General features: G+C 42.4%; 1 protein-coding gene and 1 long non-coding RNA gene across 5 annotated transcripts in view; one reads left to right on the top strand and one right to left on the bottom strand.

Annotated features, from left to right (window-relative positions):
- Positions 1–27,584, bottom strand: part of LOC105479059 (notch receptor 2) — a 189,885-nt gene that overhangs the window by 152,608 nt on the left and 9,693 nt on the right. The window contains exon 1 of one of the 3 annotated variants that reach the window (XM_011736856.2): positions 5,961–6,284. The exons of the other annotated variants lie outside the window; for them this stretch is intronic. Within the exon in view, the coding sequence (XP_011735158.2) occupies positions 5,961–6,033 (73 nt within the window). The 5' untranslated portion in view covers positions 6,034–6,284. Of the gene's footprint in view, positions 1–5,960; positions 6,285–27,584 lie in introns of those variants that run through there. 3 annotated transcript variants of the gene reach the window in all.
- The window catches only part of LOC105479061 (uncharacterized), a 57,690-nt gene continuing 36,575 nt past the window's right edge, over positions 6,470–27,584 (top strand). For both annotated transcript variants that reach the window (XR_985657.2, XR_011608150.1), the window contains exon 1: positions 6,470–6,633. This is a non-coding gene — a long non-coding RNA (uncharacterized lncRNA). The remainder of the gene's footprint in view (positions 6,634–27,584) is intronic.

The following is a 27,584-nucleotide window of genomic DNA, read 5'->3' as shown; positions in this document are numbered from 1 at the left end:
TTCCCAGATTCACGCTGCAATGATTCTAAAACTTTCCTAATGTAAGAATCACCTGGCTATTTCTTAAACATACAAATTCCCAGATGTCATCCCAGATGCACTGAATCAGAATCTCCATGAGAACACCTGAGCTATTCTTATCATAAGAGAGGTTAGGGAAACACTGCTTGATAAATGTTATTCTCCCACCAGTGCCCACCTGTGCAGAGAGATATGAAACAAGTAGGGCTAAGATGCTTTACCTGAGCAATCACCCAAGATGGGGTCATCTTCATGCTCCTCACTGGGTTTGACTCCTTTTATGGAGAGTTGGATGTCAGTTCAGTGAAGTGTACAAATAAGCACCTCTTTGGGTCCCTATCACCCGCACAGCCCTCAAGACTCCGAGACAAATTTCTGAGTAGATGTCAATGAGGACAAGTCATGAGGAGACAGATTACAGCTGAATATAAGATCTTTCTAAGAATTAGAGCTGGCCAAAGATGGAATAAACTGCTGAGGCAGAGCTGTCTACCAAAAGAGATGTTCAAGAAGAGAGAAAGTATGGTACCTCTTGACCAGAATGTTGTAAACATCAGATCCAGCATGGGATGGACAGAAAGACTAGATGAATTTTAAAGTTCCTGCCAATGCATAAGTCAACAAAGAGGAAAATTTCAGCCACTCCTTAATTAATTAAAACGGATAGCATAAAAGTCTGTGGGTAGGGTCAGCTTTCAACTGATCCTATCCCTTCAAAGGAAAAAAGAACACAGAAACACACTCCAACTCACTATCAGCCTCTCCCGTAGAATGTTCTAAAGGTGGGAAAGCAGGAGTCACAGATGCTGTGACTAAGACCTGCTGCTCAGTTGACTCTGAATTTGGGGCACATGCCAGACAAGTTCTGTAGCACAGAGAAGAAATGTATGTAGCACAGTCCTGGCCCTTAAGGAGCAAAATCTTGTGGCAGAGACAATTCAACACTATGTGATTCTCTCAAATATTTATTCATCATATTTCACCTTTAGTTTTTGTCAGTAGGGTGTTCAGGGGACTCTCTTGCTGGAGGAAAAAAAGCAAATATACTTTACTAAATGTACATATTCTCAGTCCAGTACAAGTTTGCAATATCCCACTCAATGAAAATAATCTCAAAAAAAATTATCAAAACAAACACAAACCTAGTTAACTCTAATTTTAAAAATAGTATTCCAAAAATGACTAGTACCCAAAATGATGAAATTACAAAAAGGTGTGGCTATTCTGGACAAAATAATAGAAATTGCTGGCCTAGTAATATAGTAATACAGGAAGCAGTGGAAGCAAATTTGAGTGAGAGGCAGGGGGTGGATGGCAGTGCCTTTGAAGTGAGATTCCAAAGTCAAAGTGACCTTTATAAATTGCAGAAGTGATCAGAAAAAGAGAGAAAGAAACCCCACGCACAAAGAAATTCAAAATTACAAGTTTAAATGAAACATCTGGTGAAGGGAAAAATTTGGTTTTTCCCCAAATGTAAGGTAAGCATGACTCTTGCAAATACTATTTTTAAAATATCTAGGAGTACCACAGTTGTCCAAAATAAGAAAATGGCTAAAAGGAATTGTCCGACTGAACAAATATTTATTGTGTGCCTATTAGATGCCAAGGCATCATGCCAGGTACAGGTGTAGGGGTGTGGGCATTAGAATAAACACATAAATGAAAAGACACGATTCCTTCCTTATGTACGCATTAACAATAAGCACTTGAGGATGTTATAAGAGTTTTTGTGTACATGAGCTCATTTGTACATGAGATAGAAGCAGTGTGGACAGTCAATGAGGCACTGGACACCAGAAGACAGAATTCTAGTCTCAACTCTAATTGGCTCTGTGACCATGAACAATGTACATTAGAAAATGAAGTACCAAAACAGTGGCTCTCCTACAAGGTCACCAAACCAATTAATAACAGACCTGGAAAAGAATTCTGGTCTTCTGGCTCCTAGTTCAGTGATCTGTCCAAAATACTATGCATATGGTAGACTGACAAAGAAAGAAAAGAAGACCTTTTGGTTTCAAGTCATTAGCAGAGAAAGGGGGAAAAACAAAAACAGGAAAATCAGGAAAGGGTAGAAGGAAAATTAATAGTTCAGATTTAGGCATTCTGACTGAGACATCAAGAAAGGAAGCATGTGGCCGGGCGCGGCGGCTCAAGCCTGTAATCCCAGCACTTTAGGAGGCCGAGATGGGCGGATCACGAGGTCAGGAGATCGAGACCATCCTGGCAAACACGGTGAAACCCCATCTCTACTAAAAATACAAAAAACTAGCTGGGCGAGGTGGCGGGCGCCTGTAGTCCCAGCTACTCCGGAGGCTGAGGCAGGAGAATGGCGTAACCCCAGGAGGCGGAGCTTGCAGTGAGCTGAGATCTGGACACTGCACTCCAGCCTGGGCGACAGAGCGAGACTACGTCTCAAAAAAAAAATAAAAAAGAAAGGAAGCATGTAACTATGGACTGTGACCACAATATAAAGAAAATGGTGTCAAATTTCTTATTATATGCTTATTCAAATCATGCCTTGCAGTTTTTTACTTTAAAATCATTGCAGACATATAGATAAAGGGTCAAAAAATGACATATATGAATGACACAAGAAAAAAGAGATAACAGAAGAAAAGGGAAAAGGAGAGGTGGAGAATTTATAATATCATGCAAATATATGAAGCCCTTCCAAAGAGTCAATGCAGACACATTGCACCCAGATAAACAGAAGAAAGACATTATATTCTATAGCTCTTATGTTAGCAATTTTAAAATTCCTTCAGTCAGAAGCATTAAACACTGGAATGACTAAGGTCACATTCATTACGGAAATTTCTTAAATTTAGAAAGACCTCATACACACACCTGAAGGTAAAAAAAAAAAAAAAAAATTACTGAATCAGTGGGTTGCAACCAAGTTACTTGTCAAAATCACCTGTAAACCTTGAAAAAATATGGATTCTCAAACTTACCTTATCAGAATCCCTGGGTGCTGAGTCCAAGATTCATCCCAACAGATTTTGATGTAACCAGGACACAGAGCTTTTTTCTACCACAATGGAAGAGGTAGGGAGGAGGATCACTAGGAATGGCATCACAGAGTGGGAACCAGAACAATGCAAATGTTGTGGGTAAAATAGAATTTCTGTGGGTGTGATATTTTTAAAATGTATTGTAAGGCTGCTCTGAAGCATCCAAGCATATCCCACTGAATTTAAACATTCTTTAAAGGTCCTGAAGTCAGCAACTACAATACCGGTGAACCAAAAGTTGCTCCTCTATGCCATAGAAGCCTATAGGAAAGGCAGTAGGGTGGGAATGGAGCAGAGAGATCCCAAGAAGTTATGGGTAAATATCTTTTAAATCTAAACATTCAGAAAAATAAGAGAGACTAGGAATAATCACTCTCCTCCCCCTACCACCAAACCAAAAAAAGGAATAATAATAATGTAGAAAGAACAAGAAAGTGAAAGGAAAAAGTTTTAGGTTAAAATTCATCTCCATCTGAAAGAAAATTACTCCGATTTTGTTTAAGCAAGAGAAGAATTCAGCTGAGAAATGATCTAGCAGGCAGCAAAATCACGGAGTCACTTCCCATTGCAAAGCAAAAGAAAACAAGGAGCAAGAGGGTGGTCCTGGATAGCTGTTTAGACAATCAGACATAGGGGCTGACATCTCCTTGCCTTAGAAACTCCGCGATGTTTAAATTAACAATTGGCCACAAGCCAAACACAGGAACACTCAAAAGTTTAGAAGGGTGTGCTATAATTGGTACCTTAGCAAAACACAATAAATTAAGAGGATTCAAGAAGCCTTCACTGTAGACTCTAAGAAGATTTAAGATTTGTACCAAGAAACAGGCTTCTAAATCTCTTCTATTGCATTAGTTTAGCATCTAAAGAACACCTGTCTAAAAATCAAAACATCCAAATCCTATCCTTTGAGTCAACTTGACTAACACTCAACTTGACTACCTAAACGCTAGCTAATGATCACAGCACCTCAGCACAGCAGAGGTGGAGGGCATAGTTTTATGCACCGAGATCCTAGAACGAAAAAAGCCCTATGTATCAGAGTAATCCTATTTCTGACATCAGTCAGATTATTTAATACTTAATTTTGCAAATCACTTTACAATCATATGTATTATTCTCTACAACTCTCTAAAGCCGGTTATTCCTTTAGTCCTGCTTCATAGGTGAGGAGACTACATATCATGAAGATTAAGTTATTCATCAAAACAAATTAAAGGCAGACCAAGGATTATGACCCTCAGACTGTCTCATTGATTATACTCGTCTCTATCCTAAAGCTACACTTAAAGCTTTCACTCAAAGAAACAGGAAAAGCAAAAACACCATCATATGCTCTTTATTAAATGTTTCAGAAACAACAGCTCTGCTTCATCATTACAAAGCCTCCTGGTCCACTTCTGAAATTCTTAGTGACCTAGACGTGTACGAAATTTGAACTTTCCAAGAAGTATCTAGTTGGTGCTGAACAGCCCACTACTGTTTTCAGGTGATAAATAACCTTGTTCTCTTTTTAAACATCTGCGATTGACATGTCGACTGCCTGTTAACAATGAACAAAGACCATATTTTTCTGAAGCTCATCATCTTCCTAACCTTTTATCTGAAAAAAGATGTAGTTCACGTACTAGTTTTTTGGTGAAGGTAAAAATCTTTGTTCAGATTAGGCTCAGAAAAAGAAGGGGCTCCTTACTGTTCAACAAAAATGCACAAAACACCATCCCACTGGGAGCATCAATCTCAGAAAGAGTAAAACACAGCCTCGGCCCTGAAAGGACTTTATGAACACCTTTAGAGTGTCATCCGTTTAATATACATTATTTTAATTAATCCTATTAGCTGGATAATTTCATCCCTATTTTATTGGTGAGTTCATACAGCAGAGCTGGATTTGAATCCAGGATTACAAAGCAGGGCTCCAAAGCCCAAGTTACTTCCACTATAGAGTCTGAAGAAATGAAGAATCTAAAAGTGTGGGTGGGATGGGGAAGACACGATTTGATTCCCTTTCCTTGGTCCAACCGTGTTAGAAACATCCAACCATAAAGAAGCTTTCTAAGGAAGCCCTTTGAATTAACGTATCCACTTTTCCTCACCCGCCCGTGCCCCACCCCCAGCCATGCCAAAGGAACAGCAAATGCTGCTGCCAGGTTGGAGGAATTGGTGATCGTCACACCACATTCCTGCGTCTGGACACAGCCTGAAAGAGCAGCAGAGCTCCGCGCCTCGGAAAGAATAACAGCAGTTGAGATTTTTAAATCATGTGCCTCAACATGCAGCCACACCAGTTGCCCTACTTCTCCTGCCTCCACCTTTCAAAGACACGAGCAGTACACCCGGCTCCTCCGGACTTTCGGTGGGATCGGAGTGTCAAAACTCAGGCGCGCCGCAAAACCCAGTCCCCATCCAAACCAAGCCCACACACCCGGCACGTGTGCCGCCCCCCGGCAAAGCCGAGGCTGGCTGCGAAGGTGCAGGCCGTTTGGCTTGGCGGCCCTGCCCCCGCTCTCCACGCCAGAATCTGGCATTCCTTCGCTCAGCCCCTCCGAGGCCCGCCGTCGGCTCTCGCTCGACCCCAGGAAACGCGGAACCTGAAGGACAAAACTGCCCACCTCTCCGCACCCTGACACTAGGAAAAGGGAGTTTCTGAGACTTGCTGCCGGCCTCCCTCCGGCCGAGGAGGCGTGTGAGGGGTCCCGGGCCGCGGGGAGCAGAGGCGGCGGGGAACCCCGGGGGTTGGCGGGGGCGCCACGGGAGGGGCCCCCGGCGATGTCCAAACTTTCGGGAACCCAGCGAGTGGCCTCGCTCTGCGCCGACGGCCGAGCCTGGCCTTCCCACAGAGAGGAGGACCGAGGGGGAGAAGGGTCGCCCTAGGTGGCGGCCCCGGGCGCCGCGGACAGCGCCCCTCAGCCCGATACTCACCACGAGCGGGGGCCGCGCGGCACAACCAGAGCGCCAGCAGCGCCCACAGCAGAGCGGGGCGCAGGGCGGGCATCTTCTCGGTCGCCTCCTCCTCCGCCGCCGCCGCCTGGGCAGATCCACATGGGGAGGGGGTCCCAACAGAGGAGCCCCACTCTCTCCTCCCCACCTCCTGCTTCAAAGGCTCAGGCCCTGGCGCTACGCTCCGAAGTCCCGGCGCAAATGCCTCGACTCCCCGCGCCCCGAGTCCGCCTCTCCTCCGCCGCCGCCTCAGCCGCCGCCCGAAGTTTGGCTGAAACTTTCTCGGGTGTGCAGCGAAGCAGCCTCGTGTGTCCTTCCGCCTCAGCCGCCTCCTCCCACCGCAAGCCCCGCCCCACTGTCGCCGCGGCCTCGGCCCCGCCGCCTTGGGCACCCAGGGGTTTCCCGCAGGAAGAAGCGCCGGCCCGAGCTCCGCGCGGAGGGATCTACTACGAGTCATCGGTGCCGGCCGCATCCTTCTCCAGCCGCCCCGGGGGCCGCAGCGCCTTCACTCGATCAGGGCTGCAGCGCCTCGCTGGCCGGGCCCGTGCCGAAGGGGCGTTGGGGCGGAGGGGAGTGGGGTAGGGCTCTGAACTTCAAGCACTGGAGTTTGCCGGGATCGTGAACTTGCAGGGAGAGGCGGCCCTCATCCAGTGAGGTCTGTATCGCCCCCTACACCCACACATCCACACACTGCTTTGCTAGCTAGAGGAATGCGCTGGAGTAGGACCAGTGCTGTCAAAGAAGAAAAGGGGGCCAAGGCGCCAAAGTCCATTAAAAAGGAATAGAGCCATCATGGAGTGGTGCTGCCCCATTCATTCATTCATTTGTTCATCCGTGTAGCAAGTATTTCTTAATTGCCTTACTTTGCGTAGCTGTGTGTTTGGCAGTGGAATGATACCAAAGATGCACAAGCAACTTTGAGGACCAAGACGTTGCCGCTGTGGGCTGGGGGATTCAGGGAAGGCTTTCACATAGGAGCTGGGATGAAAGCAGGATCTTGAAAGGTCAGTAAAATTTGTATAAGACGAGACCAGCTAAGCTAAGGATATTCATTGTAACACTGTAATAGCAAAACCTTGAAAACAACATAAATATCCACCCTCAGAGGAATGGATGAATGATGTAAGGTACATTTATAAAATGAAATGCAACACACTAACTGAAAAGACTATATTTATGTCAATAGGGGTAAAGCTTAAAAACTAGATGATAGTGACAAAACTAATCGCAGAGGGAGACAAAGTATACCATTTATGCATATTGTTTTCAAAACAATACTACACATTATCTGTGGATGCATGTATATAGATATAGATATTAAGAGACTATAACCAGAGTAGTAGTTACTTGCAGGGCAGGAGAGTAGGGTGTGTGATCAAGCCTGGGTACAAATGGGCTACTAAGAAAAGAGCTAAAAGTGAGAACAACAGCAATAGTTGTATGGACATATCATTCCAGGAAAGAGCCCTCATGAAAGCAAAGGTACAGTCAAAAGAGTAAGTAAACGAGTTCTGGCTCTGTTAGCAGTGAGAGGAGTCAAGGAGGGAAAGGGGATTGGAACCAAATTATGCAGCCTTGAATGGCAAGCTGAAAGGGTGGGGAGGCAGCTACCTCTTAGGTCACAGAAAACTATTGAAAGTTTTTAAACAGAGTTGAGACTGATGGAAAGGAAGATTGCTCTGATAATCCTGTACAAAATTGATTGTTGGGAGCAAGAGGTGAACTGGAGCCCCAGGACCAGTCAAGAGTTAGTGAAACAGTCCAGGCACAAATTTAAGAAGACCTGAACTAATGAGGTAGATTTCAGAAGGAATGGATCTGAGACAATGTTAAAGAAAAAGAAAAAAAAAAGTGGGGATGTGACTAATTGGATGTGGGAGTTTACAATCCTGTTGGGATGGGAAATCCTACCCTGACTCCTATAGGGTAAAATTCAAACTTCTAAAAATGGTACATACAAGGCCTTTTCGTCATTGGGCCCCATCTCCTGTCCTCCCTGCCCCTGTTGTGAACTTCACACAGTAACAGTATTGACTAACTTGAGATTCCCCCAAACATATCTTGCTGTTGCTGTCCCAGTACCTTCTGTTCCTTTGGCTTGGAATGACTCCTGTAGTCCCCTTCCCTCCTCCTCGTAATGAACTTCGAATCATAATTCATCCTTCAGTCCAAAGAAGGCTTTGCCGACATCGCAATAAATTCCTACTCCTAACAGACAGTCCCTCCACTGTCTTCCACTGCCACTTCTTTATCTTACACCGATATTTATTTTTCACACAGGACACTTTGTATTTCTGTGTTCTCAACTACATTTTGAGGTCCTCATGGGCAAGGACCACAGCCTATTCATCCCCAGTGTCTATCACATAATAGATGTTGAACTAGAATGTAAAACAACACTAAGCAAGTGCAAATCAGTATGGGCATAGACCTATGAAGTTCCAAAACTGTATGTTAGCAGGCACTTACGGTAAGCAAGTACTGTTAGTGAAAGTGGTCACATTGGAATACTAGAAACTCTTTTCAAAAATAGCGTAGTCAAAACATTTTTGGAATTTCTGTTGTGCAAATATGTTCAGAGAAAGATAACACTATTTTTCAGTTGTTTACCCACAGTGTTACCAGTTTGATCTTCCTCTTTACTCACTAAAGATAATTCATAGTGACTTGGCTGCATACAAATTTTAAAAATCACTTGCAAAGATAAGTTTTGTCACTATTAAAATATATTCAGAAGAATATAAGATAGTTATCCCCAAAGAGCAACTCTAGAAGTGACTGTAGCTATGACAACATTATTAAAATAAATGTGCAGGCCAGGTGTGGTGGCTCATGTCGTAATCCCAGCACTTTGGCAGGCAGATACCTGAGGTCAGGAGTTCGAGACCAGCGTGGCCAACATGGTGAAACCCCATCTCTACTAAAAATACAAAAAAATGAGCCGGGCATGGTGGTGGGCACCTGTAATCCCAACTACTCGGGAGACTGAGGCAGGAGAATTGCTTGAACCCAGGAGGCAGAGGTTGCAGTGAGCCAAGATCGTGCCACTGTACTCCAGCCTGGGCAACAAGAGCAAAACTCTGTCTCAAAAAAAAGAAAAAAAATAGGTATGCAGTTTCTCAAAGTAACCGTTTTAAAGAAAGCAGCTATTATGTTCACATATAACTTTTGTTAAATGTGTTACAATATGAAACTTACTGCATACATTCTGGTAAGGACAAGAGAAGTAAAGAGTAAATAGTATGAATGGAAGTAAGGGAAAAATATGACTGAAGACATGTTTTAAAAATAAGTTTTAATGATAGAAAATTATGAATAAGGGCTACCAATTGTTTTAGTTTTAATCAAAACTAAAAATGTACATCTATATCTTTACTAATTTAAACTTACATAAAACTACCTTCCAAAATAAATGCAGAATTGGGCACTTATTTGTTCTCATGTCTGTCCTCTCAGAGCCAATAAGCTGTAAAAAACTCGCACAGGCAGGGGCTCTGTCTTATTTTCTGTTTCGCCCCAGTTTCTATCACGTAAGTGCTCAATAATATACGTTTTACATAAATGCTGAATGAGGAACATATATATCTATATAAACTGGGGAGCTATGCAAGACTGGAAGAATGTCTTACTGTGTTGGAGAAGTTGAAGAAGAGATTCTGGGGTAGCTATGACGCACAGATTGAGCTACACCACGAATCTCTCCATGTAACCCAGGAACCCAAGGATATGTGATGAGATGTTTGTGGAAGCAGGAATTAAAAGGAAGATTTCTTTTAATAATGCCTTGAAGTTGTGCAGTGATTTAGACGTTCCAGAAACACTTTTAAGTATATTATCTCATTTGATCCTCAAAACAATCGTGGGAAATAGGCACCCCAGTCATTATTATCCCCATTTCGCAGATGAAGAAACTGAGATAGAGCTTTAAGTATCTTGCCCAAGGTTAAATAAGTAATTAGTGAGCTGAGACAAACCCCCCACTATTTCTGTCCTCTTACTCAGTCTCACTCCACTGCCCCTTTGTGCAACAGTGTGAAGCACATCCAAGATGATATTTAGCATGGGGACCTCTGCATAGAGGGACACCAGCTTCCTGTCACTTCCATGTTAGTACAGAACAAGCTGACCCACTGTAACTGGGAAACATAAACAAGTGAATACATTCTTTTAATTTAAAATATTTTTCAGAGCCTGTTCTCTACAAAGCACATACTAGGCTCTGCTGCAATGCAGAAATAAATAAAACCCAGCCCCTGTTCTTTGGAGATCACAGAGCATTGAGGGAAGCCAACATACAAATAACATAACTAAAACAGAGATAAAGCACAAGGATATGGGAAAGTAGAGCGCATGGGATTAATTTTGAGTCCACTTTCATCTCATCCAGGCCCTAGCCTGAAAGATATGAACTGTGGTGGCCTACACAGCTGGACTGTAAACCATGTGACAAGAGTCATTTCTTACCCCTTATTGATGTTTGTAAACTCCACAGTAGTTGGTTCTTTGCCTTGCATAGAGTATGTGCTCAATAAAGACCTACTTTCTGAAAGGTTCACAAAGTTCAGCCAAACACAGGACAAGTTCTAGAAGGCAAGAAGTTAACCTCAGGATTCAAACGAGCTCTGAGAATTAAGAACCAGCCAGACCCTTCCACTGATCCTACACCCAATTAATTACCTCTGCTCCAATTAAGGGAATCAGTAATATAAGTAATTGTAATATGGGCGATATAGTTTGCCTGTGTCCCCACCCAATATCTTATTTTGAATTATAATCTCCATGTGTCAAGGGAGAGACCAGGTGGAGGTAATTGAATCATGGGGGCGGTTTCTCCCATGCTGTTCTCCTGATAATGAGTGAGTTCATGAGATCTGATGGTTTTATGTATTTGGTAGTTCCTTCTGCATTCATTTTCCTTCATGCCGCCTTGTGAAGAAGGTACCTTGCCTCCCCTTTGCCTTCTGCCATGGTTGTAAGTTTCCTGAGGCCTTCCCAGTCATGCTAAACTGTGAGTCAGTTAACCTGTTTCCTTTATAAATTGCCCAGTCTTGGGCAGTTCTTTACAGCGCTGTGAAGACAGATTAATACAATGGGCTTCTTGACCTAGTTTTGCCCTTTTATGAAAGTGATTATCTCAATTTGATTGATGTTAAGGAAGGACACAGTGGCTCATGCCTGTAATCCCAACACTTTGGAAGTCCGAGGCAGAAGGATTGCTCGAGCCCAGGAGTTTAAGACCAGCCTGGGCAACAAAGTGAGACCCTGTCTCTACAAAAAATCCAAAAACTAACTGGGCATGGTGATGCATGTCTCTAGTCCCAGCTACTCGGGAGGCTGACTGATCCCAGGAGGTTGAGGCTACAGCGAACCATGTTACCACTACTGCGTTTCAGCTTGGGGGACAGAGCAGGACCCTGTCAAAAAAACTTACCTAGAAATTTCACATCTTCTGCAATGCATGAGATAAGCAGGAAAATTCATATAGGAATGCCCACTGTATCACTACCTTAAAATCTTCTTTTAATTCTTTTAAGCATTTTATGCTAGGAGGTATTACACTTCAACTCCTAAGTAGGTGTGCACTTTTTGCGTATGATGTATGAAAGCGTTGACCTGTATGCACCAAGATGTCTCCCCAATTTTACAGTATCATAAATTCACAACTGTGTAATTATCAAACCACAATATTATTGGATGAGTCTCAGTGCTTTAGTCACTAAAATGGTTATGCAATTTTGAATATTTATTCACGTTGTTCTCAGGGACTGTTGAATTGTTTTTACTCACATTCTTATATTCTTCCTTCATGATTAGCCAAGACATTCTTGACAGCAAGATTCAGGCACACAGAAAGTTTCTACCTTAAAATATGGAAAATCTTCATACCATCTAGGTGCAGATTATATCTAAGTCCCCCAAAGAAGAAGAAGGAAACTTTTCTTATTAAGTGGAATTCAAAATGGTTAACTAAGTATGAGAGTAGGGGCATCAAAAGTAAGGAAGAGAAATCCCATTACAAGAAGTAGTATGCACAGGCCAGGCACAATGACTCACACTTGTAATCCCAGCATTTTGGGAGGCCAAGACGGGAGGATCGCTTGAGCCCAGGAGTTCAAGACCAGCCTGGGCAACATGTTGAAACCCTGACTCTACAAAAAAATACAAAAATTAGCTGGGCGTGGTGGTGCACACCTATGGTCCCAGCTACTTAGGAGGCTGAGGTGGATGAATCACCTGTGCCCATGAAGTCAAGACTGCAGTGAACCATGATCACACCACTCCACCACTCCAGTCTGGGTGACAAAGTGAGTCCCTGTCTCCAAAAAAAAAAAAAAAAAGAAAAGAAAAGAAAAGAAATCTCCTTCTAAGTAAGTAATTCATCGGGAGATAATTAATGGCTGGCAACAGGTATTTATAATGGAAGCATACATGGCCTTAACGATAGGGTTTGCTTCTGAAAACACTCTAATTAAAAAGGGAAAGAGTAATTTTATAGGAAAGTACAAATCAGTGGTGTGTATGTCTACTAGTGTGTGCAAAGAGACAGAGGTGGTAATTGCTGGACTCAGACCAGATATCAGCAACAACTGAACATAATGACCTTATAAATATGCAAATAGGATTTCTGACAAAGCTAAAAGTACATCATTATTATTATTCATCAATGTGGAATGGAATGTGAAATTGGAATCAGCAGGTGAGGGGTGGTTGTACCTGAATATCCTGGATACCAACGTGTTTTTGTTTTTAATCATTCTAATCTCTGTTAAGAATAATGTCACATGACTACTTTATCCTCTTTCTCAGACAACTGATCCAATCATTTTTCTTTCAAACCTTTGCCTCCTTTCCTCTTGTAACACATACTAACAGTCTAAGCAGAAAGAGAAGAACAGATGGTAGTAAGACCTAGAATGTTTACCCCATTAAGATCTATATCTGAATCCAGAAGGAACACCTCATTGCTGAGAAGAGCCCTGCAAACAGTTCACACCTCTGTTTCTTTTGCAAGATATAGCTACCTCAAAAAATCCTTCCTTAATCAGACTCTTATGGCCTGAAATCCTTGCCTTTCTGCTGATGACTGTCATTTGAGAGTACTTACCAAAGACAATGGTTGGGGAAATAGATATTTTAAAAATAAGGGAAGAAGTGGATAGGGTAAACCCGGGCTTACTTAGGTAAAGCTGAAGTTAGAAGACAACCTTTAAATTATATATATATTTAAAAAGGCAAAGTTAGAACACACAAAAGGTAGTATAGTTCCTTACCCATCCACCACTTGGTTTTGAGGAGAAAAGGGAAGAAGAGTTGAAGAGAAGAAAAACAGAACAGAAGAGTGGGAAAGGAAGATGTAAGAGTGCTCTGGAGTACTATGCACCTGTTTAGAAGTGGGGAAGTAGCACAAACAGTAGCAAAAGAAGAACCACCATGGAGTTCCTCCTTGCACATCTCTCTCCCCTCCTGAAGGCCTAGGGTGAGCCCACAGCATTGTTCCAGCAGTGAGGGAGTCTCACTGCCCCCCTGAGACTCTCTCACGGCCCTTAAGATACCTCCCTGAAGTCCCTCCAATGAATTCATTGTGCCCCTAGTCCAAATCAGTTTCTTCCGTCATAAATACTCATACATAACCACAATAATAAAGCGTTAATAATGATAATGGCAATTTTGTGTGTCAAACATTATATTAAGCACTTTACCTGCTTTACTGTTGGTTATGCTTCAACAGCTTATGAGTAGGTATTATTATTTCTACTTCACAGTGCAAAAAAGTGACACCTGAGTAAGTTATCTGAGCTCACACAGCAGCTAAGCAGTGGCACAGGGATTTAAGCCCAGGTCCATCTGATCAACTCCGATGGCACATAGTTGACCTCTGCATTGTCCCACCTGCCCACAGGTTGCTGCTTCAGTGATCCAGTCTCATCCATTGTTTAGATGACCAACTTAACCACTGAATAAGTTATCCTCGAATCATTTATTGTAAGCCTAGTCTCTCAAGTTCATTGTGAGTCAAGGGCTAGGTCATATACCTCTTTTGTGCTCTTCAATATTGTGGCATCCAACCTCTTGCTTGTCAGCTTCCAACTCTGGGGCTACTTAAGGACTTCTTTTCCTGGCATCTGCCCCTCATATGGGAGATATGTTCAGACAATTCTATTGATTGGTTTCACCTTACAACTTTTTATTTTGAAATACTCTCTTCTAAGTGTTCCTAATACATTTTTTAAAGCTAGCAAGGAAAGAAATTCTGTTTATTGCCAACTAATTATAAACATTAAAACATCAGTTTAAAATTTAAAGGAAAAATGACCTATAATGCCACCACTGATAGCATTTTCGTGTGTTTTATTCATTTGTTCTTCATATGTATATTCTTACAGAGTTGTAATCAAGACATACATAGAGTTTTTTTTTGTTTTGTTTTTTTGAGTTGGAGTCTTGCTCTGTCACCCAAGCTGGAGTGCAGTGGCACGATCTTGGCTCACTGCAACCTCCGCCTCCCATGTTCAAGTGATTCTCCTGCCTCAGCCTCCCGAGTAGCTGGGATTACAGGCGTACACGACCACGCCCAGCTAATTTTTGTACTTTTAGTAGAGATGGGGTTTCACCATGTTGACCAAGCTGGTCTCGAACTCTTGACCTCAGATGATTCACCCGCCTTGGCCTCCCGAAGTGCTGGGATTCCAGGCATGAGCCACCATGGCTGGCTGACATACATATAATTTTTATCCAGATTTCTTAGGTAATTCATATATCATAAATATTTTCCTTTGTTGTCCATAGTTGCCATACCTATAGTGTTGTTATTGTCTGCAAAATATTCCAGCCTTAATATATAGAGCTAGAATACTTTCTATATTAGTATTGGGATCTGTATCCAGAAGTTGTCCATCTTGTTTCAAAGACAGCCTTTGGGGACAATCCCTCCATACTTCTTTTATTGCCCATCACAATGGGATGAATAAGTGGACTCTTTCTTTATAATTGAATCAGGGCGATCGCTCAGCCCAAAAGAATCCCCTGCTGTTGCTCTCCAATCCCCTCCCTGCATTTACAAGTCTTCACCACTCTCCTGGAGCCTCTTTCCTTCTTTCTGTTCCCCATTTTCTTCCCAGCAAAAGGCTTCACTTCCTACTTCACTAAAGACATCTCCTAGTTCAAATATCACCTCCCCTGCAAAACCTTCCCTAGCTGTCACCATTGCTACACTGACAGGCCATCTATGGACTCCCTACTATCTCCCCTCTCAACCTCACAACTTATCACTTATGTACCCACCTTTACTTCCTTCCGTTGTATCTCAGAAAAAAAGAGTCTTTCCTTCTTTCAATGCTAATTTTTCAGCACTGGCCATTGATTTCATTCCCTTCTGCCTTTTCCAGGACCATTTTGCATTCATTACCCACCGATTCCCACTGTCTCATCATTCATCTTTCCCTCTCTACTGGCTTTATCCCTCAGCCAACAATTTTCTTCCAGACACACACACATACACACACACACATGCGCGCACACACACACATACTTTCTATTGTATTTCTATTTCAAATTCATCTTTCACTTCCAAACCTCTTAAAAGAGTGTTTTTCCCTTGCTGTTTTTATTTCTGCAATTTATTACAGCTTCCTCTCCTTACATTTATTGAGCACTTACTATGTAAAAACAATGTGGAAACAGAGATCGATAAAGTAGTCCCTACTCCCGAAGAGCTTCTAGTTGGTAGGGAAGACAGTAAACCAAATCAACACAACACAATAAAATAAATTTTATGACATAAATATGTGCAAAAGTATCCATGGGGGGCTGCCTGGAGGAAATTGGAGAGACTTCCTAGGGAAGTGACATTTGAGTTAGGCCTTGAACAATGAGTGCAATATTACCAGGCAGAGACTGTGCATATATTGCACATGACTGACAGGAACAACTTATGCAGATAACTGAGAAACTATATTAATGATTACTTAGGAAGTACCAAATAGTTTAGGTGTCATAAGAGTAAGGAACGTTTGGGGAAGAGATGAAGAAAGAGTCATTTAGGCTAGTTGTTCTCAAACTTTAGCATATATCGGAATCACCCAGAAGACTTATAAAAATGCCAATTGCTAGGCTTCATTCCCAAAGTTTTAGAAGGGGTGCAGATTGAGCCAGATAATTTACATTTATAACAAGTTCCCAAGTGATGCCGATGCTGCTGATCTGGGGACCACACTTTGAGAACCACTGGCTTAGTAATGCAGCTTCTGCTTCAGTCGTTATAGTGAAATTACTTTTAGATGTCATCAGAGATCTCTAACTGACGAATGCAATGAACTCATTATCAGTCTTCATTTTCCTTGATGAGTTTGCAGCATTTGACATCATTGGCAATTTCAGTGACCTCTTAACTGTCTCCCAGCTTTTAGCCTCTCTTTTAGTCCATTCAGTACCCTGAAGCCCACAGGGTTGTCCAAAATACAAGTATAAACCCATCACTTCCTACTTAAAACCCACCAATGGCTCCCCATTCTCTACAGTTAGAGCCCAAACTGGACAGACTGGCATGGAAAATCCTTGGCAATCCGACCACATTTACCTCTCCCGCTGTTGCTGCCCAGGATTGCATAGCCTTTGTTCCAAGCACATCAAGCTACTAGCCGGTCCCCAGACATGCTGTGGGCTCATGTCCTCTTCACCTCCATATGTGCACTTCCCTTGCTCCCTGCCCTCCCCTATCCCGTCCTCCCCTGGATCTATAGTGGTATAGTGGAGCCATAGTGATATGGTTTGGATGTGTGTCCCCTCCAAATCTCATGTTGAAATGTGATCCCCAGTGTTGGAGGTGGGGTCCAGTGGGAGGTGTTGGATCTTGAGGGCAGATCCCTCATGGATGGCTTAGTGCCATCCCCTTGGTGATAAGCAAGTTCTCACTCTGTTAGTTCACAGTAGACCTGGTTGTTTAAAAGGAGCCTGACACCCCCTCTCTCTCTTGCTCCCTCTCTTGTCATGTGACACATTGGCTCCCCTTTGCCCTCCACCAAGATTGCAAGCTTCCCGAGGCCCTCACCAGAAGCAGATGCTGGCAATATGCTTCACCTACAGGCGCAGAACTGTGAACCAAATAAACCTCTTTTTTTCTCTTTTTTTCCAGACAAATTCTTGCTCTGTCACCCAGTCTGGAGTGCCCTGGTGCAAGCTCTGCTCACTGCAACCTCTGCCTCATAGGTTCAAACAATTCTCATCCCTCAGCCTCCTGGGTAAGTGGGATTACAGGCTTGCACCACCACACCCAGCTACTCTTTGTATTTTTAGTAGAGACAGGCTCTTGCCATGTTGGCCAGGCTGGTCTCAAACTCCTGACCTCAAGTGATCCACTCACCTCAGCCTCCCAATGTTCTGGGATAATAGGTGTGAGCCACCACGCCTGGCCAAAATAAACCCCTTTTTCCCTTAAATTACCCAGTCTCAGGTATTCCTTTATAGCAATGCAAAATGGACCAATACCTATGGAATTTGGGGTGAAGGCCTAACTCCAATGTCATCTCTTGTCCAAAGCCTTCCTCAGCTTCCTGGCTCCTCTTCCTGAGGCCCTCCACGGTTGGTTTCTAAATATTATATATACCACTTAACAACTAGTTGAACATGTGATTACTATATGGGGACTTGCTTCAGTCTCTGAATCTTACTGTGAATCTATCGTATTATTTTCGTTATTGTCATAAAAGGCTTTCAATATAGGTGTATTGAATGAGTGTTGAGAACATAGTACACATTTGATAAATAATGATTTGAGTAGGCACTTGCTGCCTGCCCAGTGGAACAGGCAAGCAGGCAAAGAGGAGGAGGAGGACACAAAGAGAAACTTTGTTAATGAGCAAGAATCAAACGTGCCACCTCACAGCCTCCTCACTCCCTGCCTTAGAGGGTGAACCACAGGCTATTTCCCATGATTCCCTCTTTCTTTGATGACACAGTGGTTTGTCAGCTCTGTGGACTGGGCAGTTATGCAGCTGTCTTTCTTGCTTTCAGCAAAGTACTTGCTGGAGGACTTATCTAAAGCTGAGAAGCAACACCTGTGGGGACTGGGCAGGAAACACTTTAGTAGTTCGTCTTGGTGCATGCACCACCAGCAGACAGCCATTTGCCTTCCATTTGGTTTCTGCAACTGAAGGAATGCTGGGGGGTTTCTCTGCTGCCAGGAAGAAGAGATTGCCCCCACCCCCATTCTTCCTCTCTCTCTCTTCCTTAGTCTTACCCCTGCACATTCTGATTCTTGTGGTGACCAGATCCTGCAGAAATAAAACAGGCCTGAGTTCCTATGTGGCTGGCTGTATCCTCTTCATTATCTAATAAAACTATGATGTTAAGGAAGCATCTATCAACTAATGAGCTCAGAACGCCCATGCCTTTTTTCACCTAGCCGTTCTCCATCTCTGTGCAAATGGCTACTAGAACAGCCATTTATAAAGTGACAACTATGTGTTGGGTGTTTTGCATACATGATCTCATTAGATCCATACAACATTCCTGCAAGATAGATATCTTTATCTCCATTTAGCAAATAAAGAAACTGATGCTCAAAGAAGTCAAATAACTTATCCAAGGTTGACAAGCTAATAAGTGGTAGGGGTCAGACTTGAACCTATGTTGCAACCATTTTAAAGCCCTATATGTTTTCCATTATTTATATCATCTTGGAGAACTAAAAAAGGTGAAAGTTACAGAATCAGCCAATGTCATAGCAGGAATTAAATTCACGGTGTTCTGATTTCCAGGGCGGCCTACAAATACCCACCATATTGAAAGAACTGTTTGAATGGGTATGTTTAATGTTCCGAGAATTTATGAAACTTAAAAATATGTGTTGATACTACAGTTGGAAAAGGACCCAGAATTGGAAAAGCTGCCTGATTGTTCATGAGTGCCCCTTGTCTCTACTGTCCTGTAGTCAGTGCCCCCTCAAAGTTGGATGCACCTGAGTGGAGGTGCTTTTCTGTCACCTAAAGTCACACATTTACCTTTGATCCAGACCCTCCCCAGAAGCAGTGCTTTTGAAATCTCTTCTCCTCTTCTTTTTGTTTGACAAAATATAAATGATAGTTTATTTCTAGAATGATGCCAAATTCAATAAAACAGTGATGGAGTTGTGTTTTGTTTTCTGGTCAAGTTGACACCATAAAGTGGATTTTCCTGAATATTTCCCTGTTCCACTGGTGCTCTTGGCATTGTGAATAAACAGAGCTGGTGATAACATCCATCATAGAGTTAAGCACATTGAGTGGGTGATAAAGTCAACAAGAAGCTGAAACAAGATTTACCACGGGTAAGCTGCCAAGAGTTGGCTGTAGATTCTAAGTGGACACTGTGGCTCATTCATCTTCACCCTTCAGCTTTCCACCCCAACATCATCCCTGCCTCAGCACTCATGACAAGAGTAGGAAAGCAGGAGAGAAGGAAAGCACAGGGGTCAAGTTCAGGGGACAAATACATAGCATTGATCTGCCTGAGATAAAACATAAAGACTCAGTAGTAAATTCTTAATGAGTACAGAGAGAGAACAAAGAAAAATGTTGTGGGGTTTTTGTTTGTTTGTTTTTTGAGACAGAGTCTCGCTTTGTCACCCAGACTGGAGTGCAGTGGCGCGATCTCAGCTCACTGCAGGCTCAGCCTCCCGGGTTCTCGCCATTCTGCTGTCTCAGCCTTCCGAGTAGCTTGGACTACAGGCACCCGCCACCATGCCAGGCTAATTTTTTGTATTTTTAGTAGAGACAGTGTTTCACCGTGTTAGCCAGGATGGTCTCGATCTCCTGACCTCGTGGTCCCCCCACGTCGGCCCCCCCAAAGTGCTGGGATTATGGGTGTGAGCCACTGCACCTGGCCGAAAAACGTTTTTTAAGTCAAAATGAACCAACTAACAAACAAAAGTCATATTCCAGAAGTGCAAGTAGACACAAATGATCACTGGGCTTCTTTTAAGCAACATTCTGTTTTCTTGTCCTAACCTATCTCAAGCTAAGGAAATTCTAGGGTCTATTGTTCAAAGACTTCAAATTGTTTTCCTTGGATTATTCCCACTCTTATATTTTTCTTTCCTCTTTCCAAAAGTGGGTTAAAAATGTCCAGGTTTTTTAACTCATTAAGATGCCCATCAAGCATCTTAATGAGTTAGTCACGATTACAACTGCATCTTTTAAATTACCCAACCTGTTGAAAGGCTGCCGTGAAAGGAGCTTCTACAAACAAAATCTGGGCTGTGTTTCTCATTATCTTATGTTGCAAAACGTGAATGAGGAGTTACTTCCAAAAGAGTAATTAGCATAAAGGCTGCTGAAGCAGAGAGGTAGGTGGGCTCCTGTCTCAATGGAAAATGTCGCTGTTGTTTCTGCAAGGAATATGTACCTTACTACTAAAGGAGAAGCTCTTTGCTAACAAATGTGAAAGGGTTTCACACAGTTCATGGCACATCATAAGTGCTCATAATTTGTTTGCTGCATTGGAATTCTTTCAATAGTCTACTTCTCAGTCACATAATCAACTGTGACTACCTCCATTTCCTCACCATCCAGTCTCCTTATGTTCCATTACAGGAACTGCAGCCTCATCACCTATCACAGTGTTTCTCAACCCTTTTCTTTTCATCATTGCCTTCCTAAGGAGGCTTTTCAGACATTTTTAAAGATTGCTGTCCTCTACGAAATTTTGGTACCATAGTGTGAAGGTTAATTTTATGTGACAACTTTAGCGGTCTAAGGATTGCCGAGATGAGATCACTGGTAAAACATTATTTGTGGGTGTGTCTGGGAGGTGTTCTTGGAAAAGGTTAGCATTTGAATCAGTAGAGTGAGTAAAAGATCACCCTTGGCAGTGTGGGTAGGCCTCATGCAATCCCTTGAAAGCCTGAATGAAACAGAGAGGTGAAGGGAGCACAAGTTCACTCTCTCTTCTGGAGCTAGGACATCCATCTCCTCCTGCCCTTGGATATCAGTAGTGTTTCTGGTTCTTGGGCCTTTGGACTTGGACTGGGACTTACAAGATTGGCTCTCCTGGTTCTCAGGCCTTCTGGCTTGGACTGGAGTTAAAATGCACCATTGACTTTCCTGGGCTTCCAACTTGCAGACAAGCTGATCATGGGACTTCACAGTTTCCATAATTGCATGAGCTAATCTCTCGTAATAAATCTATTTCTGTATATCTATATGCAATATATGCTATCAGTTCTGTTTCTCTGGAGAGCCCTAATACACACAGATATATTGTGATATCAGTTTATGCATTGTATGTATATCTGCACTTTGTGCATTTAAAAAATTAAGTTGTGTTTTATCCCCCAAGAACACTTCTCACTCCCATTGAGAATGTGCAACCTATCAGACCACAGCAGACTGATTCAGGACACAGCAGAAGTAGAAAACAGAAATAGATGCTAGACAAAATCGATTTGGGCAAAAATTGATGCAGATGTCAGGCATAGAAGTTTGTCTAGATCAGGCTTAGTAAAGGTAAAGACAGACAGTTGGCCATACTGGTTAGCCAAACAGGGCACAGGTTGAAGAATACAGCTGACAGCAGTGTTGATGGAAGATAGCAGGGCAAGGTTCAAGGCAGACAGAGATGTGAGAAATATTTGTCCACTGGGTCAGAGAATGCCTTATACAGAGAAATCTTATCGTCCAGAAAAGTTCCATGAAAGAGAAATTATTCTCAGGTCTGAAGCCAGATTTAGACATTTTGCCTTTGTTCCTCAGGAGCCTGGACTACCGAGTCAACTGTGCCCTATTGATGAAAATCTCTGATTATTATAGGGGAATACATTATGTTGGCTCCTGTATTCCCTGAGAACCATCTACATCTCCTAGTACTTTGAAGTCGTGGTATCAGATGAAAGAACCAAGCCTTCCAAACTGACTTGGAGCTGTGCTGAGGTATTCATGGCCTCAGGCATTCAAGCAGGTTGATCGGATATAAGGTGTGATATTCCTTTTCCTTAAGTCATTTATCCTCTGGAGATCCTAACCTAACGTAATCTCTCCTAACCTAAAACAGGAGCAGACCCAGGGTCCTGACTGGACATTCTCATTATGCTTCCTAAAACCGTTAGGATCTCTTCATGGTCACATCCGACAGCCTTCCTCTTTCTCAGGGCTGCAGCTCATTGCATGTGGTGCTGCCTCTCACGTTCTCCTCTTTAATTAGAGGTCAGCCACTCTTAACTGCAGCCTTCATCACACTCTGCCTCTAGAGTCTTCTGAATGCTGTCTTTGAGGGTCTTCTCGGTCTCTTCCTTCCTCTTTATCTTTTATCAAAGGCACTCTTTTAATCTTTTGGTTCCTTTCTGTTGCCCCTCCATTCTCATCTGTTTATATGTTCGCTTTAAGGTCATAAACATAGTTGAGTGCTTGCTATATGCCTAGCACTGATATAAACAAGATACGACTTTTGCACATTCTTATGATGGAACAGATATCTATATATAACCAAGCAAAACACAAGGTGAAATATGTAATACAGATCTGTACAAAATCTGTAGCAACTCAAAACAGGAAGTGATTAATTCTGTCTTGAGAAAAATAAAAGGCATTGCAGAAGGAAAAAGTTTTCATTTGTGCTCTGAGAATGAATTAGGGATTTATGAAAAGAAAAGTTGGAAGAAGGGCATTACAGTCAGAGAGATGAGGATGGGACAGGAACAGCATGACCAAGGAAGGTTAGAAAGGCCATGTGACTGGAGGGGAAGTAGGCAAGAGGGGCAGGGGGAGTGGTAGGCAATGACCCTGGAAAGTTAGGAATGTACCGCAGCTGTAGTCACCATTTAAACCTACATGTCTAATGGATCATTGCACTGCTTAACGTTCATTTTTAAACAGTAAATTTAGCTCATACTACTTACTATATACCATGTAACATGCTTACTGCTGGTAATACAAAGATAAATAAGCTGTCCCCTCAAGAAATCAAAATATAATAGAGAGGTAGATGTGTTTTAAAACTTATTATGTGCAATACAAGCCGACACATGCAGTGAAGGTAGTATGTATATGACACAAAATAGAGAGTGATTCGCTCTGAGCAGAACATGTTTCAGAGAAAAAGTGATAGCAGAGCTTTAAGAGATTAATTGGGGTTGGGTGGTGTGGTAAGCAGAGTAATGGCTTCCCAAAGATATCCACATCCCAGACTTGTAAATGTTACCTTTCATGTCAATGAGGACTTTGCAGATATGACTAAGTTTAAGGAAGATGGGAAGATTAGATTATTCAGATGAGCCTGATGTAATCACAGGGGTCCTTATAGAAAAAGGAGGTGAGAGTGTCAGAGAAAGAGATGTGACAATGAGGGGCCATCAGCCAAAGCCAAAAAGAAACAAACAAGAAAACCCAAAAACTGTGGCTAGAAGCTGGAAGAGACAAAGAACAGAGTCTCTCCTCCAGCTCCAGGAGGTATGCAGGTCTGCCAATGCCTTAATTTTAGCCTCACGAAATAGCCTCATTTCAGACTTCTGACCTCAAAAAGAGTAGGTTTATGATAGTTTGTTACAGCAGCAACAGGAAATGAATACAGATGGAAAAGCAACCAGGGTGTTGGGGGTGAGAGCATTCCAGGCAGAAGGAATAGTACAAGCAAAGGCACAGAGGCATGAAATAACATGGCAAACCCTCGGAGCAGGGGTTACAAGTAGTTTAGTGTTGCTTGGGTTTAAGAACCACCAAGTAAGGAGCAGAAGAATACACTGGCATGCAAGGCAACTGCCACAGGGCCTGGTAAGGAGCAGCCCTACCATGAAGCTTAGGTATTGCTGAAGTTTAGAAGGTAAATCAGGAGCCATTTTATGGTTTCACACAAAAAAGGAAAAACACTGAATTTTCAGTTTTGGAAGAAAAGCTTAATGGGGAAGAGCCCAGGGCAGGGAGACTGTTGAAGGAAGCTGTCACAAAGTTCTGGAGGGACGTGGTGGGGCTTGAACTAAAGCAGTGTGAGTAGTAGGAGAAGGCAGGGTAGTGATATTTAGGATTCAGAAAGTGACCAACTATGAGGAGCAAGGAGAAAGGGAAGAGTCAAGGATGACCCCACATTCCTGATTGGGACTTTGGTGAATGGCCATGTGCTTACTGACATGGGAAAAACTGGAAGTTCCTCCCAATATTTCTCAGATTCGTATTTTCTGAATTTCTGTATCCACTAGGCTAATCCGCCCATCAACCTATGTCTAGTCAGTCTTTAAAGTCTTCCTAGCCACTTTTTCTGATTCTAGCCTTTCCCCTTCTCAAGCTATTCTCCACCATGTCGTTAGAACAACTAATTCAATATTCATAAAATATTTATTTAGTGCCTATCATGTTCCAGGTTCTGTTATAGACTCTGTTCATATCATAATGAATGAAACAATTTAAAAAATAAGCTACTTTACATTTAATGTAGAAGATCCTTATAGAAGGTAATTTTGGGTTGTTCCATCTCCAATTCATATCTTCTACAATGGCTTCAAATTTCCTCTCACTTTATATCTGAATTTTTTGGTGTATGCTCAAGCTGTCAACTTCCTTGCACCAAACAAGCTGTAGGGACTCTTAACTTACAAACTGGTTGTGATCTAAAGCAGTGCTTTTCAGACTATCTGTGTGGTTAATTTTTTTTTAAATTTCCAAGCTTGTGGTCTAAGTGTCTTCCTGCATATGACTAGTGCACAGGTCATGCCACCTGTGACTCACTATGAGAATTCCACGACACCCAAACCAGTCCATACCCTGCTCATTGACATGAGTCCACTGACAGTGTGCTTGTATGTAACAGCATTCTCGATTTGCTCTAAAAATTTCTAAATGCTTACTCTCAATTTTAGCACCATCCACATAGCACATTTGAAATCTCCATACTTAGTAAGTCCCTTACTAAAAGAGTTTTGAGGGATTTGGAACACATTTTTTATAAGTGCCTAATTTTTTTTACTTTTTTTTTTTCCTTCAACTTTTAAGTTCAGGGGCGTAGGTGCAGGATGTGGAGGTTTGTTACATAGGTAAATGTGCGCCATGGTGATTTGCTGTACGATTCATCCCATCACCTGCGTATTAAGCCCAGTATCCATTAGCTATTCTTCCTGACACTCTCCCTCCCCTCACACCCCCCTCTGACTGACCCCATCGTGTGTCGTTCCCCCCATGTGTCCATGTGTTCTCATCATTCATCTCCCCCTTATAAGTGAGAACATGCAGTGTTTGGTTCTCTGTCCCTGTGTTAGTTTGCTGAGAGTAATGGCCTCCAACTCTATCCATGTCCCTGCAAAAGACATGATCTTATTCCTTTTTATGGCTGCGTAGTATTCCATGGTGTATATGTACATTTTGTTTATCCAGTCTGTCATTGATGGAAATTTAGGTTGATTCCGTGTCTTTGCTATTGTGAATAGTGCTGCAATGAACATAAACATGCATGTACCTTTATAATATAATGATTTCTATTCCTTTGGGTATATACTCAATAGTTGGATTACTGGGTCAAATGTTTTTTCTGCCTCTAGCTCTTTGAGGAATTGCCACACTGTCTTCCACAGTGGTTGAACTAATTTACGCTCCCACCAACAGCGTAAAAGCATTCCTTTTTCTCCACAACCTCGCCAGCATCTGTTGTTTTTTGACTTTTTAGTAATAGCCATACTGACTGGCATGAGATGGTATCTCATTGTGGTTTTGATTTGCATTTCTCTAATGATCAGTGATGTTGAGCTTTTTATCATATGTTTTTGGTCACATGTTTGACTTCTTTTGAGAAGTGTCTGTTCATGTCCTTTGCCCATCTTTTAATGGGGTAGTTTTTTCTTGTAAATTTGTTTAAGTTCCTTGTAAACTCTGAATATTAGACCTTTGTCAGATGAATAGATTGCAAAAATTTTCTTTCATTCTGTAAATTGTCTGTTCACTCTGATGATAGTTTCATTTGCTGTGCAGAAGCTCATTAGTTTAATTAGATCCCATTTGTCAATTTTTGCTTTTATTGCAATTGCTTTTTCCTTTTTGGCCATGAAGGCCTTTTTTGTTGTTTTTTCTTTTTTGCTCGCCCATTGAAACCTATATTGGTCATGCTAGCTTATGTTTTTCCTGTAAATAGACCTTAGACTATGTGGAGACAGGAGAAGGAAGAGCTCTGGGACTACTCTTTGGTACATCATTTTCCTTTAGAGAATAAATACTTCTTATTGTGCTTTCCTTTTCATGTTTTTCTTTTACTTCTCCTTAACCCATCCCATTTCACGCAAATGAAGATTAAAATTAATATGAAAGACTCTCAAATTTTTATCAAGTTCTTGCCAGAGGTATTCCAACCACTTCAATTTTACCAGCCCTAATTAGGTGAAGCTATTTAGCATAAATCATAGTTGCAATTCAACCTCAGGCTTATGAACTGGCTGGGACTAAAAAAGAGAAGGAGCCTTTTGTCTCTGATTCACTGGCTCAACTCTGGCGCTGGCTTATGTTGGACTGCCTCCAGCCCCCAATGACTATGTCTGCAGCCTTATATTACAGTTCTTTCAGAACCTTTTTTTCAATCCATATCCTTTCTTTGATTTTTAACACTACAAACTCTTTCTTCTGTGTGAATAAACTCTTTTTCTATGGCTCTCATGACTCTACATTGGATTTCTTTGTTGTCTCATTCTCCTCTCTCTCCTCCTTAACCAAGGGCCTCATCCTAGACCTTCTTCTCTCGCCCTCACATGCTCTCAGATGCTCTCATCCTCTCCTATGGAATCAGTTATTACCTAGAGAGACTCATGCCCTCAACTCTCCTGAGTGTGAGACACATAATTTCAACTGCTTTCTCAACATTTTCATTTAAGTATCTCATAAGCATCACAAACTCAACTCAATGTTATTTTTCTGCATTCCATATCAGGACAACGCCATCTGCTTAAACATTCAAGATAAACACTTGGGATCATTTTTGACTCCTCATTTCCCTTCATTCCCCCACCTTCAACTGGTTGCGACTCACCATTCCACCACTGCTGTGTTTATTTCTCCAGTCATTCTCATTTTCTCCATCTCCACTGCCTTGCCTCAGGCCCTCATTAGTTTTCACCTGGACCATTCTCAGTTCTCTGAACCCTCGGACCAGCAACGCCCCACGCAGACTCTGAGTTGCAGTCCCACTCCTCCCTGGAGCTACCTCTCCTCGTCACTGCATTGTCCTTGCTCTCTGACAGGCACATCCAATCATCCTTACTCTTGAATACTGACCTTCAAAACTCTTCTTTCTCTAACTCTTTGTAATAGAATCAAAACTCCTTTCTCAGCATGAATTGCCAGGCCTTTTCACACACAGCCCCTGACTAGCTCGTAGCCTCTTCTTCTAGTTTAACAATAACAACAACAGCAAACCACCACATCCCACAGTCCATCCTCTCAGGTATCCTCAAATTTCCCAAACCTGCCAACCTTTCTACCACTTCTCAGGCCCCTGTACCTTTGAGCATTCTATTCTGGTGACCAGCTATGAACCAACCCCTGCCCTTCCCTGATGTTCCTCTATTTGGTATACATGCTTCAGCTTCCAAGGAAACTCTTCCAAGCACAGTTCACTGCTCCTTCTGTTGCATTCCCATAGCATGATGTAAGGGCCTCTATGGACGGTTCA

This window comes from Macaca nemestrina, chromosome 1 (genome assembly GCF_043159975.1).
Source record: "Macaca nemestrina isolate mMacNem1 chromosome 1, mMacNem.hap1, whole genome shotgun sequence".
NCBI lineage: Eukaryota > Metazoa > Chordata > Mammalia > Primates > Cercopithecidae > Macaca > Macaca nemestrina.
The sequence above is the reverse complement of the archived record's forward strand: the minus strand, read 5'-3'. Positions and strand labels throughout refer to the sequence as shown.